The sequence below is a fragment of the Ambystoma mexicanum genome, chromosome 7q (assembly GCF_040938575.1).
Source record: "Ambystoma mexicanum isolate Mex_15411 chromosome 7q, UKY_AmexF1_1, whole genome shotgun sequence".
NCBI lineage: Eukaryota > Metazoa > Chordata > Amphibia > Caudata > Ambystomatidae > Ambystoma > Ambystoma mexicanum.
Genome location: NC_090941.1, coordinates 836,116,285 through 836,135,629, shown reverse-complemented (window position 1 = coordinate 836,135,629; position 19,345 = coordinate 836,116,285). Strand labels below are relative to the sequence as shown.

Sequence of the window (19,345 nt, the reverse complement as noted above, 5' to 3'; positions counted from 1 at the left end):
GAAGATTTGGCTTGAAAATCCATTGTATTGGCACAGCAAACAATAAAACAAATCTGATCTTTGTTACTCAGAGAGAATAGGTTTGGTCTACGCTTCATAGGGAACTGGGATCGAATGCAGCTCGGAGTGTGAATAATGAATGATAGATTAAGTTGAAAGGCGTAAATACTTTACAACCCCAACCCATTTTAAATGATGTACACATTCCCGAGATGGACCATGTTGGAAGAGATTTAATATGCCAGCAAAGAGTTTTCATTGTTAGTGTTGCTGCAGTGACAAATTGATATAACATAAAAACAAGGTACAAAGTGCAGATCCAGCAATTATGAGTAACATTGTTCAAGTTATTCCAAGGACATGCATCATGAATTTGGGTCATCTATAGAGAAGTGTAAAGGGTTATAAAATTGATAACGATATTAGTTATCAACTGTATAACGTTTGATATGAAAATGTACAGAGTACTTGTGGAATTACTGACAAAAACCATGCGGGCGTCTAGAAAAATAACTCAGGATTAAATGGTACACTTTTCAAATATCTCAAAATTACCAGGAATTAGTAATGCCAGAATTATATGCGGGCATGCTTCTAAACAATACTTTGTGGGATCTTCCAAAGCCAGTCTACATACAAAGAAAAAAAAACAGTATTTACCACTTTCAATTACTGAGCAACATAATAGGCATGTTTGGAAATGAGAAGTGCCTTTCAGTTGAAAGCACTGCACATCTGCAGTAAACACTGTGCCCTCTGAAACATAGGGCACAACGTAGCATGTGCTACTTATACAAGGAGATAACAGCCGAACACCTAAAATGTACAAACAATTTAATAAGCACCGAAATCATTTAAATTATGTACATCAGATTTACTATTATGGAGCCAACAATCCCAGCTGATATGGAGAATGGAGCAGGTGCTGAAATACACTAGCCAAATTTGTGACAGCAAAACACAATATGCACCCTTGGAACAAAATGATATCCACAAGCAGCAACGCTTACCTCTCTTGCTGAAACTCCGATCTGCAGTATGTACATTTTACTATAGGATGCGATATCCGGCATTCCTAGGAAGATACAATGACAAACGTAAGTCCAAGAAGAAAAGCACAATAGACCCCAGTATGAATTTTGAAACATTTATAAACATGCACACAACAAACTGAATCGTATCCTGGCACAGATGGGAAGAATTCGATGAAACGGGAGCGGTCAAGCCCATCAAGATCATATTAGAACATACATAGACTGAGCAGTAATCCAAAATTTTAGATTTATTTAAAAAGATAGGTTTTAAGACCTGCTCTAAAACTCATCAGCGAGTTAGCTTGTCTCACGATTTAGTGGGAGACTGTTCCACAATCTGGGTCCAATCACTGAAAAGCACCGGTCTCCTCTAGATCTACACTTCATCCTAGGAATTACAAGGAGCTGATCCTCTGACCTAATGGTGCGGTTAGGTTGGAATAATTTGTTCGTCAAATACACCGGTGCCATCCCATGCAAACATCTATAGACCAGGCAACCGGTCTTAAATTTGTTACGATCTTCCACTGTCAACCAGTGTAATGATCGACGGAGACTAGATGTGCGAGTGTTCTTGGCTACATCAAAAACCAGCCTCACTCCAGCATTTTGTGCCTTTTTAAGGCAATGAATTTGACTACTCGGTTCTCCCGCCAGAAGTCCATTGCAGTAGTCAAGGTTTGAATTGACCAGCGCCCCCACCACCGCCGCTCTATCTGCTCAGGGCCCGTATGGTAGAGCTTGGCGCAAAATGCGAATATTATAGAATACAGACTGAACCTTGGCTGAAACCTGGGCATTGCATCCCAAATCACTCTGCCAAATGCAGCCCAGACTTTTTACCTTGGTGAAATATTTAAGACTAGATCCCAAAAACTGGGTGGAGGGGGGCTTTTTTCCCCCTCCATTAAGGAGATGTTTAGGGCCAAACAAAATCACCTCAGTTTTCTTTGGGTTCAATTGCAGCCAGTTTTCTTCCATCCATGTACCCATTTCCTCTAAACATCTAGTAACCAGGGCAAGAGCTTCCTCCACATCGTAGAGCCTGATGTATAACTGAGTATCATCAGCATAAGAGTGGAACCCGAGATGGTATGTTTCCAGATAAATATTGAACAGAAGTGGAGAAAGGGCCGATCCCTGTGGCACATCACAGCACTGGAGGAGTATTTCTGAGAGAAATCCTCCAACCTGGACACTTTGTTGACGGTCAGTGAGAAAATAATTAAACCACTGAAGTGAAGTACCGTTTACAACACTTTTACAACACTACTCCAGAATGCATGTACTTGACACCATCTCAAACAGGCAAATACTGACAAAAAACTTAACAGGGTACTCCAAATAAAGAAGAAAAGGACACAAAAAAGCCTGCTTTTATAGAACTATTTCAACCTGTAATATCAATCAAGCAGTGCCACAGAAGGAGCACTTATATTATTGCCGTTTCATCTGAAAGAGTTAAACAAAATCTAGTTGCAAGCCACTTGCCAGGCAAAATAAGACTTCTTTGGCTGCTTTATGTTAATAGAAATTATTAAGCGCAACAGTCGCCCGAAGGCATCTTGGCGCTAAAGACCAAAAGGAGACAGAGACAGGATCAATCTGATTTAGAAAAGAAGAATTTTCAGGGAGCGGCGAAAAGAGAGGTGATTATCCATCGCGCGAAGGGAGAAAGTTCCAGGCAATGCTCGACCACCTATCCAGGAATATTTTATCAAGGGGAACTGAATCATTAGCGAAGATTGAGAGCGAAGAGCTCTGGAGGGGACATGGGCATAGAATTTTTCATGGAGATATTCAGCCCCCAGTAGGAATTTATGGAGGGTTCTCAACTTGAGATAGCCAGCTTGACAGACATTGACAGAGATGCCGAACTTATAACGCCCAGATCTTTCACCACAGTAGCTGGCACCGGAGAGGATCCAAAACTAGCAGGCCAGAAGTCAGGGGTCCAGAACAAAGATGGGGAGACAGATCCAACTACCAGCACCTTTGTCTAATGACCATTCAATTTCAGCCAGTTCCTGGACATCCATCCACCCACCCACGGCCCCCAAGCACTTTCTAAGCCGTGCAGCCAAATCGGGGCAAGACAGGTCAAGACGTAGAATAATCTGTGTGACGTTGGCATAGGAAAATCAGAGGAAACCGTGGGAGCAGATGGGAGCCAGGAGCGGCTGGATGCAAATATTGAACAAGATAGGTGACAAGGCGTAGTCTTGTGGGACTCCGCTTGACAAGAAGCACTGGTCTGGAAGACAGGGGAGCAAGAAAGAGAGTGTGACCAGAGACAAAAGAAAACCAGGTAAGCACCTGGCCAGAAAGACCTGCGGAAGACAATCTGGCAACCAGGGTGGGGTGGTCCATGATGTCAAACTGCTGAAAGATCTAATCGCATCAGTGCCCCTATGCCACCCTGGGCAGCCAGGCGGGCAAAGTCTACCCCACAGATATAAGAACAGATTACGTGCCCTGACCGGGGCAGAAGCCAGGTTGAAAAGGGTGAGAAAAAAAGAGAAGATTCAAGAAAAAGACTCAGTAAAGGAGACACCACAGTGACACCTGCCACTTCATTTCTCCACATACACACAACAAAAACATTTCTTACTCACCAAGAGTCAATTATCAATATCCAATGCAACTGCAAATTTTGTGGCCCTTAAGAACACATTGTTAATAAAAAGGGATCCATTTTACAGTATTTAGTATAGTGTGGCAGTCACTACACTAAAGGTGCGTGTTGAGTACCACAGGAAATCCAAAACATTATTTGCTAATAATCTACGACTCGTGCAATGTTTTTGGTTGAATTTTTGCAGACAAAAATATGTTCTGTGATGCAATCTCTGATATCATTGTGACCATATTCTGCGCAACAGGGGGCGGCAAGTTAAGGTGGCTTTGTCTGAATTGTCTGCCGAATTTCAGGGGTTTGTTGTGTTAAATTTTCACCTTAACATCCTTGGAACTAAAGAGTTTCCCTTAAATACACACATACACACACAACCTCCCTCCCCACCAGCTAGAATGACAATTACTTGTTTTACTCTAAGCTTTTGTTATGTAGTCTTATCAAGGCCCACTGGCCACTCTGCAACAATTAGCATAAAAGGATGAGGGCCCTCTCTGCACAAGGAGTTAATGATATGATATGGCATTTATAACGCCCCTATAGACAAGTGTTTCAAGGTGCCGCGCGGCAAGGGAGGGAGAACAGAGGGAAGACAAAGATCTTACTAGACCAGGTGAAACTAAGATCGCACAAGTGCAGGGGAGGGGGCAGTGCAATACATTGGATCAACAGAAAAGAATAAATAAAATAATAGGTAACAGTGCGGCCAGCTAGTGCCAAGTGCAAGAGTAAGTGCAGAACATTGTGTCAAGAGCTGGTGGGTACTGTAGAGATACAGAAACAGCCCAGCCCCACAGTGCAGGGATTGCCCGGGAGGCGTGCAGCTGGAGGGGGGAAAAGGACCTGGGCCCGAGATCAGAGGGTGGCCAGGTGATTAGTGCAGTTTCAGTTAGGAGTTCAGCAGGGGAGAGGAGGAGAGAAAGCAGAAGCAAAGGAGAAGGTCGTGAGGTGCTTCCATAACTGGAGATGGTGCTCCTCAAGTTTCAGGGAGACAGGGAGGCCGTCCCAGAGGGAGGCCCCAGCCGAAGAAAGATCTACCACCAACTCGTTGCTTCGAGAAGCGACTGACCCGGAGGGAGTTGGAGGCAGATGAGCAAAGAGCTCAAGAAGGAAGATATTTAGGTAGAGCGAGTTGGAGGTATTGAGGCCCCAGGCCCCCGAAGGCCTTGTGGACAATGCAGAGGGTTTTGAACATAATCCTTGCAACCACTGGGAGCCATTGCAGAGATTTAAGTCCTGGGGAGATACGATCCCTGCGATTGAGGCCAAGGACAAGTTTCGCATTCCTGTTCTGGATGAGTTGCAGAGAGCAGAGAGTAGAAGCAGGCAGATTTACAAAGAGGCTGTTGCAGTCGTCCAACCTAGAGAGAACCAGAGCTCTGGAGACAGTGAGCTTCTGGGGGAAGGAGAGGAAGGAAGAATACCTCTGAGGAGGTGCAGCTGGTAGAGTGACTTCTTAGAGACGTCTGAGATCTGAGGGGAGAATGGAGTCGAAGATGACCCCGGGGTTTTTAGCCTCACAGGTGGGAGAAGGAAGAGGTCCAAGGGAGGCTGGCCAGAGAGCAACAGGAAAGGAGGGAGCAGGTGTGCAGACAAGGAGAATCTCAGTATTACTGGCATTAAGGCAAAGATAGTTGGCGCCACACCACTCCTGGATAGCGGACAGTCAGAGATGAGAGAAGGAGAAGAGGTGGCAGAAGGGAGCCTGAAAATGAGCTGTGTGTCATTGGGACAGAGAACGGCAAAGCGGTTGGCAAGAAATGCCAGGTATTGGTTGAAAAGCCAGGGAGAGAGGTTAGACCCCTGGGGAACATCACAGGTAGGGATAGAGAGAAAGAGTAGAGAAGTACCAAAGTTGGACCTGGGTGGGTCGAAAGAGGTCAGCCAAGGCCCGATTGGTGATACCTAGGTTATCACAGAGACAGTTAAGCAAGATGGCATGGTTGACTGTGTCAAAGGCAGAAGCGAGATGAAGGAAGATGAAGACACGGGTATTGGAGTCAAGATTGGAGGGCAGGTCTTCACGGATGTTCAAGAGCAGTTTCCGTGCTTCTGGCAGCTCTGAAGCCAGACTGATGGTCATGGAGACAACCAACCAATTCATTGTGAACCCTATCTCCAGGCCAGGCAACAATTTACTAGACCCCACAGGTCAGGACCTTCAGCTGTGGAAACTATGCACACAGGCAGACTTGAAGAACAGGATATGGCTATGCTTTTGGGGAGAATTCTCATTTCTGTGCTAATTCTCTTCAACCGTAGAGACCCCCCCAGCTCTGTTGCTGGACTTTAGTACTTTTTTTAATTTTAACCTTGGAGTGAGTGAGCCCATTTTCTCACTCTCTCTTGTGTTTTGACCCGATTTGGATTATGCGTTTCCTTTGTTTTTTTGAGTATGACAACCTCCATTAGGCATCTACTTTTTGGATCCCCGCAGCAGAGGACAACTCAGGAGGGTTCCATGTGATAAAATCGCAGCAAAAAATGCTGTGGTAACAAAATATCGCGGCAAAAAAGCCGCCGTTTTTGCGCCGCAATCCATGGCAAACATGCGGGGGACACCCCCGCAAACCCCGGACCCATTATACCATTTAAAGGGAGTGGGGGACATCCCCACTCCCTTAAATGTTATAATGGGGCACACTTTTACCATGTCAAACCATGGCATTTTTGCAGTGATATTTTTTTACTGCGACATTTTTGCCGCAATATTATTACCCGATACCCTCAGGAGGGGGCGGGGGGTACAGGAGGCAGTCCCCCCTCACCACAGGTTCAAACACTGCCGACCCCCTCACGGAAGGGGGGTACCGGGACGTGAGGGAGCAGTGCAGCGGAGCACAGGGACCAGTAAGAGAGAATGCAACCTCAGGAGCAACTACTGGCTCCCTCCATCAGGGCGCCCATAGACCTTACCCAAAGAGCCAACATTCCCTCACCAAACCAAGTGAACCATACGGGCACCCAGGCAGTAGACCCCAGCAAACAGACCTACCAGGAAGGTAGGTTCTGGGGGGGCAGAGGGGATAACATCCCATCAGCAGGGGGCGCCTCAGGGTGGAACATCCGCCCTCGGAGGGGCACGGGCTTCACCCGTGAGTCAAGGGAGACAACCAAGCACCACGAGGCAAGAGCAAGGGGAGCCAGAAACAAGGAAGATGAGCAGCTCCTGAGCGCCCCAGGCAAAAAGGAGAAGAGGCCCACACACAGGGAATGGACAGCAACAGGGGGGCCCAGAGATCAAAACCAAGGGCCACTGGAAGGATGTCAAAAACCAAAGACAAGGATTCCCAGGCCACCCTCAAAGGCCAAAAAGCACAGGAAGAACCCATCCATAAACTCTGGCGAAAGGATGTTGAAGCACAGCTCGGGGAAGAAGAGGGTCCGGCGGACCAGGATAGCCTTGAGGTAAAGGAAGGGGGGGGGGGTCTGGCCAGCCAATAACAGGACACCCGTGTAAAGCTCTTCGGAGAAAAAATTGCAAGCAAAGTGGAGGCTCAACTGGACAGGATTAGAGAGGAATGGGCATGAAAGGTGACATCAGCAAACTGGAGGAAAGAGCAGATACGAATGAGACAGCCCTGCAGTAACTAACCGAGGAAGCAAGAAAAACAGAAGACGTAATGGAGAAGCTGGCCACGGCCACCTACAACCTGGAAATCCAAGCTGAAGACCTGGAGAACAACAGGAGAATAAAAGGCTTGACAGAGGAAGTTCCAGATAAAGATCTCAAGGCAGCGGTCTGGCAGATCTTCATGGACCTGGTGGAGATGGAGGGGGATTCTGAACTTAAGCTGGATAGGGTGCACAGGGTCGGCCCGAAGAGGAAAGAGCCCGGAGCCAGACCAAGGGATACGCTGGCTGCCATCCACGATTATGGCCAGAAAGAAGAGATCCTCCAAGCAGCGAGGGGAGTGAAACAGTTGAGCTATAACGGATCGACGATCCAGCTATATCAGGATCTGTCCCAGACAACATTGACTAAGAGGAGGTTGGTGGGCCCCGTGGTCCGGTTCCTGAAGGGAAAGGACATTAGATACTGATGGACTTTTCCTTTCGGCCTAGTGTTCGAGTGGGAGGACAAACACTGCGTCACAACCTGTGACGAGTATCCTGGGCCTAGAGGAGGAAGCAACAGAGGCCCACAATACAGGGTTGAGCGCTTCGAGGGGGAAAGAAACCATGGGAATGGACAACGGTAAAGTGCAGGAACAATAAGAGGGGTCCGAGAGGTCCTGACCCACCATAAGAACACCAGGGAACCCGTGAGATAAACAGTGGAAAGCCTTGGGAGGATAAGTTTCACAAAATAATTTCAAGGGGGATGGGAAAGGTGGGAATTGGAATCTGGGTAGGGGAACGCCCGCATGGGTTATGACTGGGCGCATAATGGGACTCAATAACTGAGGACCCGCATCGTGAGGGGCCACAGACCGATTGAGTCCAGGCAGGGAGCTACAGGAAGGGTATCCATCCTTTCAAAAAAAGGAGACAAGCAAAGGAATCCAGGGACCAGAATGGAGTCGGCTAGGATTAGTAAACTAAATATGTCGCTGAACGTTGGGGGCCTCAACTCCCTGTTGAAAAGGAAAAAAACTAGAGAGGATGCTTCAGGAGGGAGAAACCTGACATCCTGACACTCCAGGAGTCACACATACAATCGAGGGCAGTAAGAAAGGGCGTGGCACTGGCGGTCAAATCCACCCTCAATCGGAGACCAGTGTACTGGGAGAGGGATAATAGTGGAAGATACTTAGCCGCCAGACTAGAAGCAAGAGGGGAGACGTTCACTATAGCAACAATCTATGTTCCCATTACGGGACAGGACAAATGTATACAGGATAACATATCCAAACTGGAGGGATTTGCCAAGGGTCCAATCATTCTGACAGGGGACCTAAACATGGCATGGGACCCAAGAGCCCAAGAGTGGGTATAAGGGCAGGGTGCTGCGTGGGGGTATTCGGGACCTCAGCGTAGACCTTCAAAACAGCCGATAGATAAGATGAATGGCCTGGCTTTGGTAGACGCCTGGAGAGCAAAGAAGGGCGACACCAAAGGGTACATATTCTTTACCCACGTCCACAGGTCTTCGTTGAGGATCGATTATGTTTGGATTTTGCAAAGCCTGCTGGGGGCAGTAAAAGAAATGGATGTAGGGGCAATAACATTCTCAGATCACGCTCCCATCACAATTACTGTTGCAAGAAGGACCCAAGCTCACGGTTTGTGGAGGTGGAAATATCCATCCCACATAATTAAAGAGGGCCCAATAAGGGATGAGATTAGAAAGGATATAGAGGATTATTTCCTGCTCAACAAGCCAGGGGAAACGAGACAACTTCAGGTGGGATGCCTTCAAGGCAACCATTAGAGGCAAGCTTATTGCTGCCAAGGCCAAAAGGGTCAGGGAAAAGAGGATAGATAGTGGAAGAGGAACTAGAAAGCAAAGTAATGCCAAGAATGGAGCCATGGGCCAGTGGGGAGACGAGGAGGGAGTACAGGACCAAAAGGTGCCAGCTAGAGGAACACGGGATGGGCACTACTCCACCTCAGACATAAATAGATCATAAAAACTAACAAAGCCGACAGGATGCTAGCTAGGCTTCTAAGGAAAGAGGAAAGGACCACCACAAAAATCAAACTGAGCAAAGGGGGAGAGTCTACCGACCAGGTGGACATACAAAGAATTTACAGAATTCTACAAGGATCTATATAGTTCCGAGAAACCCCAAGAGCAACTGGAAGCAAAATACTAGAACAATATTCACCTTCCAACTCTAACTAGAGAGGAATCGCAAGAATTAGAGTAGGCTAATGCCGCAGAAGAAGTATGCAGGTCTATGCCCAAAAATAAAGCCTGCAGCCCGGACGGCTTCTCAGCCGATTTCTATAAAACCTTCAGGGAAGTGCTCACCCCACACAGAGGTGGCTGGCCTAAGGGTCAACACCACAAAATTTGAGGCCCTGAACCTAACACTAGGGGAGGGGGAGAGGGGTTAGTTTAGGGGATCAAAACAGCATTCAACTACGGCTGTGCGTCCTCAGCGATAAAATACTTAACGATGCACATCACCAAAGACCGAGTCAATGTACTCCAAAAACTATCCGCCACTAGTAACCCACATCAAACAACTGCTACGTGGGTGGAACCCACTTAGGATATCATGGCTGGGGAGGATTAATGTTATTAAGATGGTCATCCTCCCAAAACTCTTATAGCACTTTATGGCAATACCAATAAAAGTCCCCAGACCATTCTTCAGGGTGATCCAACGGCTCACTGGGAAATACGTATGGAAGAACAAAAAACCTAGAATGGCTAGAAGCCTGAAGCAAATGCCAAGAAACCGGGGGTGGGGTCCCTGACATTAGGGCATACTACCTTGCAGCCCACACAACAGTAATCAAGGATTGGCTGGCAAATGACAGAAACAAGATATGGAGAGGAATGGAAGACGCGCTAGCCGGGGGACATCTCGACACAATCTTGTGGAAACCCAACGGAGACCACCCCAAGATTTCTATACAAAGCATGATGGGAACATTAGTGTGCGACACGTGGGACGAGCTAATAACTAGAGCAGACATCACATTGTTTAACCCTCGATTTACGCCTGCGGATGGGAGGGGCTTCGGCAGGTGGGAACAGGGGGGCTGCCACAAGATTAGGGACTTGCTGGATGGGGAGGAAATCAAATCATTCCTCCAAAGTAAAACAGACTTCTCCCTAGGGGAGGAAGAGAGATTCCGGTATACTCAGCTGCGTGATTGGGTCCTCCAACCGGAAGTAAGGAGGGAAGCACTAAGACCCCTCACGCCATTAGAAAAACTAGTGGGCAACGCAGGGGACAAGAACTTAGTGGGCATCCTTTACAAGTTTATAAAACAACGTGAAGATGCAGCCCTCATCCGCTACAAATCATTGAAATCTGGAAAGATTACCAACTAAGAGAGAGAGACTCGTGGTGGGAAATCCTTCTCCAAGGGACGAAAAAGCGAATTATTTTGGCAGTAACAAAATTTATCATTGTGACATGCAAGAAGCTTGAAAATCTTTCCGTGGAAGTTAAACAGTGATGAAATACTGCAAAAATCCTGAAACTATGAGGAACAATATTATTGCAAACAAAAAGAACAAGACATTCACTATATAGACTTAGTACGTGCCATTTTGTAAAAGCTGCAACAGATTTTATCGACCTAGTAAGGTTAAGTCCTCCTCTTTTTTTTTTTCTTTTTTCTATTTTTTACCCTTTCTTTATTTGCTCTTTTACCCTTTTCTTTGGTCTTCTTCTTTTGCTTTTCACCGAATAGTTTGTTTATGGATGTAACATGTATATTAACAAAATAGCCAAAGGTTTTCATTCTTTTTTGTAAACCAAAGTGCTAATCAAAATTTAAAAAATTATGGGACGAAGCGGTGGGCCGCCAGATAGAAGATACCGAGTGCCGCAGGTGTGGGGAAACATTCCATGACTGGCCAGATCCATCCAAATTCAGGAATTTTGGTCTAAACTATTATGCCAATAGCACCTAACACCGAGTGCCCTGAACGAGCAAGGAATGCTGGAGGGAATGTGGAGGAGTCGGGACCTGGGGACATATTTGGTGGGATTGCCCCTGAATCACGGCCTACTGGGACATAATAGTGGAGGCGATTAAAGAGATGACGGGGTGAGTTGAAAAGAATGCCCGGGAGGCGCACTCCACGATCTAAGTGGAACAGTGGAGACCCTTCCTTCGAACACCCAGAAGAAGATCTTTGTGATTCTGATACTCTCGGGGGCCCTGGGTATCGCCCAGAAATGGAAGTCGAAAGACCCTCCCACGGAACATGAACGGGTGAGTAAGATATGGCAGTTCACAGCTATGGAGTAGGTAACATGTGGGCTTCAGGGAAAACACCAGTGCTTCCTAGCAGACTGGGACTTGGTGCTGAGCTTCCTCCAAAAGGGACTCCAGAGGAGCATGGTGCCCGACGAAAATGAAACTGATGGGTCTGGTGTGAAAGGGAGAAAGGATGACGGGTCTCCGAACTGGGACAGACTGAAAAGGAGGGAGGGGGCCCACAAGGCGACACGAGTCTCAAATAGGAAAGATGCTTAGACAACATCCGTTGGGGGATGTGGAACCTTTACGCCTGGATCGGACAGGGAAGGAAGGGGGGGGGTTTGGTGTTCAATGTTATTTGAAATCTTTAATAAAACGGAGGTGACAGACCCTTCCTGGCACTCAATAGGGGCAATAGAGAGCAAGGAGGGTAACGTTTTGCTTTACCTGTTCCCCATTGCTCTGTGTTACTGCTATAGCGCTCCACCAATTACCATCCAAACATGTTGACAGTCAGGCAAAAGTTGTACAAACACATATGCTTGTACATACAATTATCAATATGAATAGCTGAAGGGGTAGTTGCTCGCTCCTTGAGGATCCTTCTGACCTGACCCATTTGGCAGATTGGAGCTAAGCTCTAAACTATCAGTTTCCCCATATCAAGGTTGGGAGAAGGGGTTATGGGCCCACTCCCGGGGTTTTGGTGATTTTACAATCTAGCAATCAACTCTTCCGTTTAAACGCGGTCCCCTTGTCCTACATAACTGTTCCATTGTAAGTGCAGTAAGGCTCATTAGAATTATCAATTTCTGGCATTATTGTTATAAGTTTACTTTTCTTTTTGGTGGAGCTAGCCCTGTGGATGGTTTATTTGGGTACTAGCACAACCAATAGTCACTCTATACCAATCCCACCGCCTGCCAGCAGTGTTGGGTAAGAATGAGTGCAGCCCAAATGGTGTGGGACTACACAAGGCTTATCTCTTGGTATCAAGTAACCCACCTTTTAATCTAGGCCTGTACTACACAAGTTGGTAGTGTGACTGAGCATCCAGGCTTACCTTAAGAGGGGGTAATGTGCGCCATAGAGCTGTACAATGAATTCAGCAAATACAGGTATCCAAGTAAACACTTGGAGTTACATAATACATTATTTATACACAAAGATATTTAAAGCACTCTTTAAAAAACAGTAATTAGCTGTAACATGAATCCCAGGTTAAAATTCAATTAAAAAACGTGAACAATAAAAGCAGGTGAGTAATTCATTCATATGTTACACATGTTCCAGCACCCAGAGGTGAGGTCATTTGTGGTCACTATAACACATATTTTGTATCACCTTTGCAGTATTGAGTTATTCAGTAGGGAAAGGTTAGGGTTAGATCAGAACAGAAGGATATTTTATAAAACCATTTAGATTCTCCCAAAGGGATGCAGCCAGTATTTTATTGCAGCATTAACATGTTCAACGTTTAAAACCTGTAAAGGAACAATCACTGACAAAGCCAATAGGTTCAGAAAGGGGCCTTTAGGGAGCCAGGACAGCAAAGTCTCTCTACCTAAATACCTTCCTTCTAGAGACCTTTGCTCAGCTACCTCTAATTCTCTGAGCGTCAGCCATTTCTCCAAGCTAAGAGTGGGGGGGGGGGTAAATCTCCCTCCTCTGCAGGTGCATCCCCTCTGGAACTGACTCCCTGCTCCTAGCTACTCAAGACCTTCCTTTCTCCTCTGCCTTCTCTAACCTCCTGTCGGCCTGCCCTGACTGGTCCCTGCATACGCTCAAGAGTCCCAAAGGGTACCAGGCCCCTCAATGACCAGTTTTCCCGCACTGCCTCTGGGCCTACTGCACACTTAGGGGCTGTAACTCCTGTTGCCCTCCATGCACTTATCCAGTGCTTGCTGCCCTGGCTGCACTTACTCAGAGCATTAGTGCCTTGACTGCATCCCCTTCCCCTCTCCCTTGCACTTCCCTGGTGCACTTGCACGATCCGAAGGACAAAATGCATAGTGGGTTTGTTGTCCTGTGGGGCCTAGAAACACTTGTACAGGAGGGTTATAAATACCAAATCATACAATTACGTACTCTTATGTAGTTTTATGCATTTCTGTGTATTACGCATATATGTAACTATGAGATATTTGTTAATGTTTTGACGTGATTTGTGTAAAGTTCAATTTGCGCAAAACCACAATTAAGATTATTATATCAGAAACAATCAAGTACTAAAAATGTCATGCCTCGATTATGAATTCATTGTCTTCGGCAGAGCATCACTAATAGGCGAGTAATACAAAATAAACGAAGTCCTGCCCTAAAAAGTTGTCCTTACATATGTGAGGGTTCCAGCTTGATAGCAACGAGTGAACAACTGTCCCTAATACGCTGTATGTAGCTGAAGTATGGGTATTTAATAGAATGTCTGGCTAACTAGAGTGGAAAGCCTGTGTTGGAAAACGTGCAGATTTAGAGGCGGCATCATGATTAATGAAGGTTCTATGGCAGATCTGAGAAAGGGGCTATAAACTGGTAGAACGGGGTTGAGTGAAGTACTGCAAAGCAATAAGTAAAAGATTACCCGCAATTTAAAAAAGGTATCCTCATGTATGGATGTTGGGACACTTGTCAATAAGGATGAGAAGCGTGTGGAAGCAGTGCACCCCTGAGGGTGCCGCCTCTGCTTCCTAGTTGCTTTGATATTGCCAGAGCCGACGTGAATCCCCCGCGATTTGAAAGGCCACATAAAAGCCATCCATGGCCTTGCTGTTGGAACTATAATTATACAATTAAAAAGAACAGCCACTCACAGTAACCGGCTCTGACAATTTCCGGTGGGTGGAGCTATGGATTCGGGCTTCTAGCTCCGTCCGTGGTCTTTATCGCGGCGAGGAGGCGGTTTGCACGCGCTTGACAGCCGATGTACCTGCCCTGGGCAAAATAAACGACACTGCGCCTTACGGTCCCGGCGAAAGGCACAGATGCCCATCGCTTGGAAAGCGCTGCGCACACCGGCTCCCCTTACACAATGCCGGCAGTACGCCCAATGACTCAGCGTGCCTTTTACAACCCTTGCTTCCCCTTAGGAGACTACCAAAATGACAGGGGGGGCCGGCCCGGCCCGCTGTTCCCCCACTCCACACCCGCCCGAGTCCTCTCACTCACCTTGCAGAGCTGCTGGCTCTGGGACAGTTCCTCGAAAGGGTACCGCTGGTGGCACTTGGTGCAGGCGTAGAGCGCGGAAGCCATCCTGTGTCAGGAAAGGCACCGCACTACTCACGCAGCAAAGGGTAGCGAACTGCCGATCCCCCCTCCACTTGCCAGGCTTTGGTAGCTCGGCGAAACCGCTTGGCAAGCCGACTGGGCCAGGAGTCTGGGCGGCGCGGCTCGGAAACGTTATCGAAAGCAGTGCCCGGCTCTTCCGTGGCCTTCCAATATTGTTTTCTTGTGTCAGTAGTGGGCACTGGCGTCACTCTTCTCTCGCTTAGGAACCCGGATGCAAACAGGCCGAGAGGAGTGACCTGCACAAAGGTTGTTCACAGCCGGCCAATGGAGGTCGCCCCGCGGCCGGCGCGAAATTCCGTTTGAATCTGCTACTCCAATAGAGGCGCGCGCATGCGGCTAGAGCTGCCATTGGAGCGCTGGGGACGGGAAGGAAGCCGGGCGGTGTATTTCCATCCTGTTAGTGTTACTGGTTTGGTTTTGGAGGAGCGTCGCATGGCGTCTTAACATAACGCAGCCGAACACGTTCTTGATTGAGAGGTTGGGAAACACTCAGACAGCGGCTACTGTTATCTACAATTCACCTCCACGGTATTATATGGGAGTGTTACGAGTAGCCGTCCCGTGTACTGGGTGAAATTTGCCTGACGACTATCTAGTTTGCCCGTTACTGCGCTCTTTTATAGAACTGCGTGGTTTTTTCGGATCTCTCAAATGTTTATCTGCGCCACGACGGGTGGAGAGGGGACCGGTGTGGTATGACTTGAGTCCATGTACGCCTATGGAAGAGAAGCGGCGTGCTGGGCGGGTGGGAACGTGTTTTAGGCGCCTGCCAGCCACCCAACACGGGCGACTTTAGAGGTGTGGGTTCATACGCTTGGTTTAATACAACACGATTTATTGTGACAGGTAAACTAAATGCATTCCTGTATTTATGCAGCATTTATTATTTTAGTTATTGTTTTGAAGATTTAGGATTATTGTATTCCTTGTCTTTGATGCTGTGAACTATGCGCATAGAGAGTTTGAACGTTGAATTTGTTTACCAGTAGATCTGTTGTATTGTAAACGCGTTCTAAAGGTTCAAGTAGTTGCTGTTTACAACGGGTTTGCTCTTGTGCACATGGGAGCACAGTCTACTTTTGAGGTCACGATGACTCTAAATCCCTGCTCGATCCCAGACGTGTCAGGCTGTTCCTGCTCTTCCCACCCTGAGCTTATATTTGTTACTTTCCTTGTAGCACAAATCAAAGGGACATCGGGTGGGGTGAACACTTTCTGCTGTGATCCTTGTGATGGATTAGCACACAACATTTTTATGGCTGGTGGTCTGGGGTTGACATGTACACTGGAATCCTGGAGTATTGGGATGGGGCATCTGGGCACTATAAATGAGGGCTTCGACTGGTGAACGTCGGAGTCTCGTGCCCTTTTTTGCGTGGGATAACTTCTCACAGGGAGCTCTCTTCCCCCCCTCGTGGCCTTGCAGGGTTCATCTGGGATACAAGTGCTAATAACATGAAACACTGAGAGGTTTATGAATCTCTGCCGGTTTGGTCTTTCTTGCTGCTGCCTAAGCGAAGTTGTCTTATAACCATGAACGCTTTTGTGCAGTCGAGGTAATACGTTTATGCCCTCTTGCATCTAAAGAATGTAATGCTGTTTCCGCCAGAGTAGTAGCATTTTGGAAAAAGGAGGGCAACGCGATTGTTGTGTTTTTGTGATACTCGGTTGGTACTTATTTCCAGATAATTGTTGCTGAAATAATTTCTCTTTTTGGAAACACAAGGATTCCTACCAGCAAAGAAGATGGTTGAAATATGAGGAGAAGCTGCTGGAGCATAGCTATGCGCTAGACGTCCCATTGGTAGGGACCAAAAGCATCCACAGTGATGTGGGTAGGACACTCAAGGTGTCAATTTTTCCCTTAGGGAATGTTTAACTTGGGTAACCAGGGGTTTTACAGGGAATATTCACAGTATGTAAATCTATGACATTTCCAATGCTGGAGAAAATGTAAAAAAACAGAGGTAGAAACATTTGACAGGGTAGGAAAATATGACAGCAAGGTCATCATTTTTTCATACCAATTGGAGATTACTGCCCACAGGAAAAGCAAGGTTAGCTATTTAAGTTGCCCTCCTCAATGAAAGCACAGCTTACCCCACATTCCTCTCTTGCCCCTGGTGCTCTCGCGTTCTTTTCACTTCGAGTGCTAATGGAGGGAAAGTGCAACACTAATCAATCATCTCCACTAAAGGCATGTGTAGGAGTGCTAGGCAAGAATTCATTTTTCAAATAATTGCATACCAGAAGTAATCGGGATGATACTTTAATTAAGCTTTCATAGTGTAAACTATATTTCATTTTGTTTGGTTAGATACATCATGTCGACTAGTGAATATTTGAAAATGTACATGATCAAATGCTTTTGATGGCAAACCTAGTTCTGTAACCTGCAGGTTGCATACATCTTGCAACTGGTGCTAAACCCATGACCAAACCCTACTCCTTGACATTCTATATTATCACCCTGTTGCTTTATACCATGTACCCTGAATGTGGTATGGCCACAAACTACATTATTGCACCTAGGTTGGCCAGTTCTCTGCCTGCTATGCAACTCTGCTTTGTATTTCTTTCCTCTTACATTATGAATTCACAAAGGGAACTAAATGCTTATGCAAAGCAGTGATCAATAGTTCCATCCGGTCTGTACATCTACAGATCTACTGCAATACCAAACACTGTAGTTGGCCTCTAGGGCTTGCTTTTCTTTATTTATTTGCTTTAATAAAGCGCACAGCGGCCCTGGGGCATCGTGGCTCAGTTACAGAATACTCACTTGGAACAGGCATGTCAGTGAACAGGTGTGACGGTGTATAGAACAAGCACAGAAGTACAGAGAAAGGCAACATACGTATATGATGCTGTTACTTAGGTTACAGTTGAACAGTGTGTCTACATATTGATTGGTTCTACCAAAACAGTGTGGTTTTCAGCACTTTGCGGAAGGCAGTGTAGGATCTTTCGTTTCTTAGTGTTGTGGGCAGTGCATTCCAGGTGTTGAAAGCTAGACGACCACCCCCCCCCCCCCCCCCGCTTTGGTTCTTTTAAAGGCTGGCACGTAGACCTGGTTGGTCAGAGGAGATCCAGTGGGTATGTTGGATGAATTGAGGGTGATTCGCTCTGATAGGTAGGGTGGGGCATCGGAAGAAAGGCACCTGTGTGTAATGGCCAGTGTTTTGAAAAGTATGCGTTATTTTACAGGTAGCCAATGTGCATCTTTCCTGGCCTGTGAGATTTGTTCCCTTTTTGGGTATACTCAGAGCTGCCCGGAGGGCATTGTTCTGTCTGACTTGAAGTTTGTTAAGGTTTTTTGCCGAGGTGTCAATGAATAATCAATTGCAGTAGTCCACAGTTTGGTGCCTACTGTGGCTCTGGTGAAAGATGGACACTTTTTGGCAGAGAGAAAAGGCTTGACGGCATTGATCACCTTGGTGGTGAGTGCGGCGGAGGGGGCTATAGCATTGACCTGGCGTGACATTGCCAGTGAGGAGTCAAGGTACACTCTTGGGGTTTTTACAGCCTCAGAGACTGTGATGGTGGAGTTTGTCTATAGTAACAGTCTTGTATTGTGGTGGGAGCTTGTTGAGTGTTTCCCTAGTGCCTAATATGAGGCTCTCTGTTTTGTCCCCATTTAGGCAGAGGCCGTTGGCTGCCATCAATGTCTGTATAGCGGAGTATATCTTGGTTAGAGTTGCAGCGTCTTGTTCGTAAATGCCAATTAAGGGGAATAGTACCTGAGTGTCGTCAGCGTAATTAGCATATGCTATGTCACGACAGTCCAGATCATTGAAAAGTGGGAGGGTGATTGTACAGCATGGGGGCAGTGCATGAGCTCTGCGGGATGCCGCAGTGGATAGTAGTAGGGGAGGCGTATGCAGAGTCTGAGAAGACTTTCATGAGTCTTCCATTTAGGAAGGAGGCCACCCAAGCGATAAGTGGGCCTTGTTTTTTAAGTGCATCCGTAGGATATCATGGTTGACATGGTCAAAGGCAGCGGACAGATCTAAAAGGAGAAGTGCCGGTTTGCCTTTGCCTATATGTTGCTGAGTTGAATTTTAAGATCGAGTAAGGAAGACTCCGCCCCGTGTCCTGGGCGGAAGCCTGACTGTCTTTTGCCTAGGATGTGGGTTTTTTTCTAGATGTTGCTGGATTTGCGTGTAGGCAACTTTGTCCAGTATCTTGAGCAAGAACGGGGCGGTGGTAATGGGCCTGTAATTATTGGCAATTTCTGGGTCCAGAGTGGGTTCTTTTTTTTAATGATTATATTAGATATTACCACCTGCAGGAGACAACTGCCCAAACTGTTTTCACAGCCATTTATTTGTGTCCCTTTATGCAGAAAACAGAAAACCTTTCATTTTACAGACACTCCTCTATGGCTCGGAAAGTCTCTTCACCCACTAGAGTAGATTTTATGAAGGACGAGTAGCATTTACATGAGTTGTTTGAAACCTTTATTTAACATCTACTATGTTTTCAGTAAATGTCCAATAAAAGTGTCACTGAATGGCTGGTCTCTTAAGTGGCAGCAGAATTTCAAAAATAAAGCCTG

The 19,345-nt window shown here is 46.6% G+C and overlaps 1 protein-coding gene and 1 long non-coding RNA gene across 7 annotated transcripts in view; one reads left to right on the top strand and one right to left on the bottom strand.

Annotated features, from left to right (window-relative positions):
• Nucleotides 1-14,989, bottom strand: part of FAM76B (family with sequence similarity 76 member B) — a 90,421-nt gene extending 75,432 nt beyond the window's left edge. For 3 of the 5 annotated variants that reach the window (XM_069639203.1, XM_069639204.1, XM_069639205.1), the window contains exons 1-2: nt 14,084-14,272; nt 1,011-1,075 (exon numbers count right to left, since the gene is read on the bottom strand). In XM_069639203.1, the coding sequence (XP_069495304.1) occupies nt 1,011-1,075; nt 14,084-14,257 (239 nt within the window). In that variant the 5' untranslated portion in view covers nt 14,258-14,272. Of the gene's footprint in view, nt 1-1,010; nt 1,076-14,083; nt 14,273-14,667 lie in introns of those variants that run through there. The other 2 variants (XM_069639207.1, XM_069639206.1) reach the window with 2 other exon arrangements.
• A 62-nt stretch (nt 14,990-15,051) lies between these two features.
• LOC138527869 (uncharacterized) overlaps nt 15,052-19,345 on the top strand; it is a 53,248-nt gene continuing 48,954 nt past the window's right edge. Inside the window, exon 1 of one of the 2 annotated variants that reach the window (XR_011284074.1) lies at nt 15,052-15,315. This is a non-coding gene — a long non-coding RNA (uncharacterized lncRNA). Of the gene's footprint in view, nt 15,634-19,345 lie in introns of both variants that reach the window. The other variant, XR_011284075.1, reaches the window with a different exon arrangement.